This window comes from Entamoeba nuttalli, assembly GCF_000257125.1.
Source record: "Entamoeba nuttalli P19 unplaced genomic scaffold asmbl_3079, whole genome shotgun sequence".
In the NCBI taxonomy this organism is placed as follows: Eukaryota; Evosea; order Mastigamoebida; family Endamoebidae; genus Entamoeba; species Entamoeba nuttalli.
Genome location: NW_008575817.1, coordinates 1 through 7,627, shown reverse-complemented (window position 1 = coordinate 7,627; position 7,627 = coordinate 1). Strand labels below are relative to the sequence as shown.

At 25.4% G+C, this 7,627-nt stretch overlaps 6 protein-coding genes across 6 annotated transcripts; 3 read left to right on the top strand and 3 right to left on the bottom strand.

The window, feature by feature from the left end:
* Positions 1 to 131: 131 nt before the first annotated feature.
* Positions 132 to 1,544, top strand: ENU1_054300 (hypothetical protein; the record flags this gene model as incomplete). The annotated part of the gene is made up of 1 exon (XM_008857957.1): positions 132 to 1,544. The coding sequence occupies one exon, from the start codon at positions 132 to 134 to the stop codon at positions 1,542 to 1,544; it is 1,413 nt and encodes a 470-aa protein (XP_008856179.1).
* Positions 1,545 to 1,611: 67 nt separating this feature from the next.
* Positions 1,612 to 2,010, bottom strand: ENU1_054290 (hypothetical protein; the record flags this gene model as incomplete). Its single annotated transcript, XM_008857956.1, has 2 exons — positions 1,612 to 1,767; positions 1,825 to 2,010. 2 exons carry the CDS (start codon positions 2,008 to 2,010, stop codon positions 1,612 to 1,614), a joined length of 342 nt encoding a protein of 113 aa, XP_008856178.1.
* Positions 2,011 to 2,070: 60 nt separating this feature from the next.
* On the bottom strand, positions 2,071 to 2,526 carry ENU1_054280 (hypothetical protein; the record flags this gene model as incomplete). The annotated part of the gene is made up of 1 exon (XM_008857955.1): positions 2,071 to 2,526. The coding sequence occupies one exon, from the start codon at positions 2,524 to 2,526 to the stop codon at positions 2,071 to 2,073; it is 456 nt and encodes a 151-aa protein (XP_008856177.1).
* A 395-nt stretch (positions 2,527 to 2,921) lies between these two features.
* Positions 2,922 to 5,120, bottom strand: ENU1_054270 (glycosyl hydrolase family 3, N-terminal domain containing protein; the record flags this gene model as incomplete). The annotated part of the gene is made up of 1 exon (XM_008857954.1): positions 2,922 to 5,120. One exon carries the CDS (start codon positions 5,118 to 5,120, stop codon positions 2,922 to 2,924), a length of 2,199 nt encoding a protein of 732 aa, XP_008856176.1.
* A 1,011-nt stretch (positions 5,121 to 6,131) lies between these two features.
* ENU1_054260 (hypothetical protein) lies at positions 6,132 to 6,542 on the top strand (the record flags this gene model as incomplete). Its single annotated transcript, XM_008857953.1, has 1 exon — positions 6,132 to 6,542. One exon carries the CDS (start codon positions 6,132 to 6,134, stop codon positions 6,540 to 6,542), a length of 411 nt encoding a protein of 136 aa, XP_008856175.1.
* Positions 6,543 to 6,669: 127 nt separating this feature from the next.
* ENU1_054250 (hypothetical protein) lies at positions 6,670 to 7,530 on the top strand (the record flags this gene model as incomplete). Its single annotated transcript, XM_008857952.1, has 1 exon — positions 6,670 to 7,530. One exon carries the CDS (start codon positions 6,670 to 6,672, stop codon positions 7,528 to 7,530), a length of 861 nt encoding a protein of 286 aa, XP_008856174.1.
* Between the last annotated feature and the right edge of the window lie 97 nt (positions 7,531 to 7,627).

Genomic DNA, 7,627 nt, shown 5'->3' with positions numbered 1-7,627 from the left:
TTTTTCATTATTTTTGATTTTCTATACGCATAGAATATTGCTCCATCTTCCAATCATTCAAAATTAGTAAAAATATTAAAAAAAAAACAAAAAAACAAAAAAATATTAAGAGAACTAAAAAATTAAGAGAAATGCAAGATCTGTTATATAGTTATGACTCTGATACGAAGAAAAATGATAATACTGAAAATACACGAGATGAATATTATAAGAAACAATTTAAAGTAAAATATTATTTAAAAGTTGTTATTGGAGTATCATTATTTGTTTCAATATTTTTTCTAATAATGAGAATGATAACAATTAAAAAGTCATATGTTTGTAGTAAAGGATATAATTCATTATTAGTTAATTACGAAGACCCCCCTTTTATTGATGTTAAAAATACAACACAATTTTACACTTTTGTTGATCCATCTTATTCATTAACATTTTATGGAACATTTATTGAACAACAAGTCGGAGGTTTTTTTAATAGAGACATTCTTCTACCAAAAATTACATTAAATGATTCTCGTTTCAGTTTTAATAGAGAGTTCATTGGTTGTGCTACTAGTGGGTGGTTTGACCATTATAAAAAATGTGAAAGATTAGTTATTTCCTTTGAATTAAATACTACAGAAGAAATGATAATTCAACCATATCCAGTTACTATTACAATAGAAGATCCAAAACCTACATATTCTATGTATTTTAGTGAATTTTCAAATATTGGATGTTCAAGTAATTTTACTGTTCTTGTTATTCCATTACAAAAACAGAATTGTTATCCATCTATTACATCTCCTTCTATTTTTTGTGTAAATTCTACAAAAGAAAATCAAGTAAAATCAATTAATTTTACAATGTCATATGATGAAAATTGGGAGTTAATGAATAGTTATTATCCATTTATTCACCAAATATCACTTTGTTCAGATAATCATTATGAAGATAAACAAATGTTACCAAGTTTAATTAATATTGTAGAGTTTAAAAATCAAGTTTATATTACTAGTAGACATCTTAATGTTACTCAATTAAATTATACTGGTAAAAACCAAAAATATATTATTGAATCAAGTCATCATGGTATTATTGCCAATGTTACTTTCTATTCTTCAATAGAATATCACGCTGTTATTGAAACAGATCGTAAATTAGAATTTCTTGCTATTCCTTTTGTTTATAAAAAGAATGATAATTCTTTTAGAAGTTCTTATATTGCTGGTGGGTTTTATGTAAATCAATTAAGTTTTATTAGTTATGAAATTCTTCCATCAAATACTTCATTATCATTGATAAATGTTATTGCTCCTTTTACATTTTATTTAGATAAATTACCAATTATTACTATTAATGACAACCCAACAAGTATTTATGACTATGCTAATCCAACCATTCTTCCATTTAGTCAATTCTTTAGGTATTCTCAAACATTAGTTTCTTCAACAAATATTACTGTTCAAACTCGTGAATTAATTAAATCAATGAAAGATGTAAAATCAATCAAAATAGAAATACCTGAATGTGTTGATTGCGAATATACTCAATATTATTCTTAATAATAAAAATAATATTTTTTTCTTACAAATAATTCAATTTACTATTATTGTTTGTCTTCTTTTATTCTTAATTTGTTTCTTTTCCAATTATTGTATTTTGTGTTATTGAAGATAAAAATGATTTTTCCATTTCATCAAATTGTTTATTTATTGATGATAAAAAGTCTTCATTTTCTTTCATTTCTTGATTAAATTTATGATATCTTCTTTTCGTTTCATAAATCTATGATATGATTACATCTCTTCTTTTTTATATCTTTTTGATAAGTAGTATACAAACGTTTTCCCATAATCTATCTACAGAATTTAATGCATTTAATATGGTATTAATTTCATTAGGTTCAAAAATTTCTTCAAGGCTTTGTTGTCTTAACCAATTTCTTTTACCTTCAAAATATCGTTGATCTTCTGTCATAAGGTTCTCATATATTTGCTCTTTTTCTTGTGGTGTTTCACTGCAAGACATATAACTATAAATAATAATTTATTAATAAGTAAAAAAAATGAACTAGAAATATAGATATTTTCATAAAATTTGAATTACTATCAACCTTAAAGTTTGAAATTCCATCTCAGGGAGTATATCACCTTCTTGCAAAAGAAAAAAATCATCTAAAAGATGAACACGAGAAAATAATTTGGTATTTCTTATTGTTAAAAAATTAACATCACTTTCATAATCATTCATTCCAAGATGAAATAAGGTATTCCTTTCCTCTGCTGGAAGACAAATACCTATCCATTGATTCATTGGATTAGAAGGTAATTGTTTCTTATTTGGAAAATATTGAAAGAAAGATAATTGAGAATCATATGAATAATAATCAACAATTTTAATAGACTTCGTAAGATGAAAACCAAAAACTAAATTTGAATTTGTTTGAATATAAAATGATAAATAAGATTTATTTAATATACTCTTACAGAATTCTTCTTTATTCCATCCTTGTACATCACTATCAAAAATAATACATTCACTCATAACCTAAAAATAAAAAAAATATTTAGTTCTTATTCAAAAAATACTTTTAATCCTTATTAATTAATTGTATTTTTTTATTAACATTCTTGTTCTTATCATATTACACTAATATTGTTTGACTAATAATAAATAACAAAATACTACTTTTGAATATATTTGAAGTAGATAATTAGTTTTTGAAATAAGAATGTAATTAATGATTATCTTCAAGTATGAATTGTTTTGTTTAAATAATTTCTATTTTCATTAATAAAATTGAAATACTTTAAAAGAATTTGAACAATTTAATTTATCATAAACAAAAATATAAAATGAAAGAAGTTAAATTAAATTATTTTAATAGGTTTTATTCTTATTCTTCAAAAAAAAAAGAAAAATAATACTTATCATTAAATTTATTGTATTGAATTTCTTGAAAAACAATTGAATTGAGTAATTGGCATGGCATATAAATGTGATTGTTCAACTATTATTGTTTCAGTTATTAAAAATTGTTTAGAAAGAATATGTGTTAAACAGTCTTTACTTACAAAAGCAGTATAAGCACCTTTTTCCATAATCCAAAAAGCTGAGTTAGTATCAAATGAACTAAAGTCTCTAAAAGTTTTAGTAAAAGAAAGTTGTTGATTTTCATTTGGACATAATAATTTTGTTTTACCAAATGCTTTTAATTCAATAGATGGATGTTCTAAACGATCTTCTGGGATTGAAACATAAATTTGAATAACCTCTTTTCCTTTAAGAGTTCCAATGTTTGTTACAGTTACAGTAAAATGAATAAGTTGATGTTCTAAATCAACAGAAACATTAAAATTAGAATATTCAAATTGAGAATATGATAACCCATATCCAAATGGATATGAACATTTTTGATTAAATGTTGTGTAATAACGATATCCAACATAAATATCTTCTTCATATATCACTTTTGTTGGTTTAATTGGGTCATCTCCTGGAAATGATCGCAAATTTGGTTGACTTAAAGTAATTGGAAAAGTTGTTGGAAGTCTACCAGATGGGTTTGTCTGACCAGATATTATTGAAGCAACAGCATTACCACATTGTTCTCCATTTATCCAACAAACAATAATTCCATCAACAAGATCTTTCCAACTTTCAATTTCAATAACACCTCCAATATTTAAAACTACAATAACCTTTTTATTAACAGAATGAAACACCTCACTAATACATTTAATTGTATTAATTTCATTTGGTTGAAGACAAAATGATTGTGGTGTTCTATCATAAAACTCACCACAAACTCTTCCTATAGTAAATACAGCAACATCACATTCCTGTGAACATCTAATACACAATCTTTTCTCAAATAATAATTCTTCGTAATCTTTAAATAAATTAAAAACACCCATATAAGTATCTACTGATCTTTTATTTTGTTGATAAACGTGTTGAGAATAAATTCTTTCAATTGGTTGATCAATAAACATTCCTTGTGACAATAATCCTTCTTTAATTGAAATAACTCTTAATGGATTAGACTGACCACTTCCAATACCAAATGCAAATGGTTTATATGATGCACTTCCAATGAGACAAATTTTTGATGACTGTTTTAATGGTAGACATTGATTATTTTTTAATAATACACATCCCTCTACAGCAACTGAAAGAGCCACATTTGTAGAATTAATTATTTGTTTTATTGGTTTAATAGAGTTAGTAAATTCAATTATTCTATCAACAGACTCATCAATTTCTTTCATTAGTTTATCATTTCCTTTTTTAATTTCTTCAAATAGTTCAGTATAATTACTTGGTTTTCCTGGTTCAATTAGATTATTTCCTCCTAATACCATTTTCACAGTATCTTTACATGCATACCAATCAGTCATAATAATTCCATTATAATGAAGGTCTTCTCTCAATAACTTCTTCATTTCTTCATTTTCTCCAACGTATTGTCCATTTACTTTATTATATGATGTCATTAAAGTAAGTGGGTTTCCTTGAAGTGCAATTCTAAATGTTTCAACATAAATTTCTCTTAAAGCACGTTGTGATACTTCTACATTAATTTCTTCTCTTTGTGTTTCTTGGTTATTAGCAACAAAATGTTTAACACAAGCTGCAATTCCATTTTTTTGTACTCCAACAATATATGAAGCTCCCATTTCCCCAGCTAAAACAGGATCTTCTGAATAACATTCATAATTTCTTCCTGCTAATGGATGTCTTTGAATATTAATTGCTGGTGCAAGAAGAACTCCAATAGACTTATTAACACACTCACTTCCAATAGCTTCTCCCTCTATTATAGCCATTTCTTTGTTAAATGTAGCAGCAATACATGTCGCTGATGGAAAAGAAGTAGAATTTTTAATAAACAATTTAGAACCAATTCTAAGTCCAGAAGGACCATCACAAAGATTTATTGAAGGTGAAATACCAGTAATTGGATAAATCATTGATCCACTTGCCCAAACACATGACTTAATTTCATTCAAAGAAGGAAAAAATTTAAAAGGATTCATTAAACAAATATATTCACCAATCATTAACCTTAACTTTTGTTCCAATGTCAAATATTCATGAGGAAGTTTTTGAGAATTATTTTGTGGTAATTGGCTCATTTAAAATTAAACTTCTTTTTTATTGTTTTTTCATTAATAAAAATCATTAACTCTCTTTCTTTTTTAAATTAAATTTTGTTGTTATTTATCTTTTTAGAATTAATTTTTTTGCTTTTAACAAATACAGATGATAACTAAACTAAAAATATCTTTTTGAATTTGAACAAATGTGTATATTCTTTTTTCGTTATATATAACAAAGTTTATTATAATTGTTCAATTTTCCATTTTTTTTTCGAAAAGAGAAAAAAAGAAAAACCCTAAATCTATTTTAATTCAATAGTAAAAATTATAATAAAAAATTATACTTAAAGAAAAGAGACAAAAAGAAACGAGAAAAAAAAAAAGAAAAAAAGAAACTTCTACAATAAATTTATAGATCAAATTAACTATATTTATAACAAATCTAATTATATATTTAAACCAGACAATTGACCAATCAAAAAGAGATAAAGGGTTTATTATTTAAGGGTAAAAATATAAATAGGAGATCCTCAAAAAAGAAATACAAAATGGGAAGAAATAAAATAAAGATAGAAAGAATTGAGAGTGAAAGAAAAAGAACAGCCACTTATACTAAACGAAGTCATGGATTAATTAAAAAAGCAATGGAATTAAGTATTTTGTGTGATTGTGAAGTATCACTCTTTATTTTTGCAAACGATAAATTAGTAGTATATTCTTCTAAGGATGTTAAAGATACATTAATCAAATTTGTTGAATTTAAGTCTAATTACTTTAGTTATTCAAATGCTGATGTTTGTTTAATTTTTTTTATTTGAATAAGAAGAAGTATATGAGTGATGAGACGATGTTCTATATATTTAAAGATAATAAGTTTTATTTATATATCGTTCATATGTTCTATTTCTATATTTGATAATTACTTATAAATAGTACCCTGCTATTTGTCATTCTACAAGTATTCCTGAAGACCTCTCGGAACAACGTGCTGTTGGTGCTACTCCTGGTATTAATGATTCTTCTGTTATTCAAAAAGATCAAACAACAATGGCTGAGAAAGCTATCCCTCAAAATTCTCGTCAAATGCTTTCTGGTCAAATTCCATCTCCTGGAGGTGTTCAACAACAACCACATGTTCCAATGGCTTCTGACTATTTTACAGATCAAGATAGACGTTCATCATATATGTATGATCAACAAAGAAGTCTTGGAGGAGGAGCTGATATGATTCCACCTGATTTCAGTCATAGTCAAGACCCATCATATGGATATCCAAGTGTTTATAGAAATCCTACTTATCAAGCTCCTCTTTCTCAATATCCACAACCTCAATCACAACCACCTTATAAACCAACTGACCAATCAAAATTTAAAACAGTTTCAGAAGTGAATAAACGACCGGATAATATCCAAGACGATAATATACAAATAGCTCCAAAGAAACCGCCTGAGGCTTAAAGTTAATTCCTCATATATAGAAGAGGATTGTGAGTAAATACTTTAATTGAATAATCGTTATCACAATATTATTTTTTTAGAACTGAAAAAAGAAAAAATAAAAAATAACATTTTAAAAATACATAAAATGGAGGTAATATATTTAACACTCATTTTAATAATAATTATTGCTATATTAACTGGTATGATTATTGGAGTGTCGTGTTTATTTAAACCAAAGAAAAATAAAACTGGTTATACTAAATTTGATCCTGAAAGATATCAAAGAACTGAATTAACATTTACTGATATGTATAAAAGGATTCTTTCGTTACATGAAAAACCAATGGCAGAAACATCTGTTGCTATTGATATTCCAAGGTTAGTTAGTAAACTTACAGTAATTGAAGAAAATAATACAATCTTAGATGGAAGTATTATATCAACATCTCATGAAGAAGAAACATATGGAATGGAAAGTACATTAAAAGAAGTAGTTTCATTATTAATCAAAAAATTAGATGGAAAAGAGTTTAGTGAAGAATTTGATAAACAATTTGACATAGTTTTTACTTATATTCATAATAATGGAAATGGTGATTGTGGTACATTTTTTAAAAGACTATTACCAATAGTATTCACTGAAAATAGTTTATGTTTAGCTGTTATGAAAACTTTTACACAAGCTTTATTTGCTGCTGCAGTTGAATATCTACTCCCATTAAGATTAAAACATCAATACCATGATGGATATACTGGTTGGAGAATTTGTCTTACTATTGAACCACAAGAAATCATTATTAAACATATTAAAGGAGAAAAATCTTATAAAGAAAATGCCTTCTCTTTTGAATGGTCATTAACATATGTTGTTGATAGATTAACACATAAAATTACTTCCGTTGAAATTCAAATATTCAACACCCAATTCAACAATTACCCAATTAATTTGCAACAAGACTTTTATCATCTTGTTGATCAAATTAATGAAAATTCAAGAATTAATTAATTTACTTCTAAAAAAAAATAGAACTATAATTATAGTTTTTTAAATTAATCCAAATAGTTTTTTTCAATTAATAGCGTTGATTAATAAATGGTGCTGA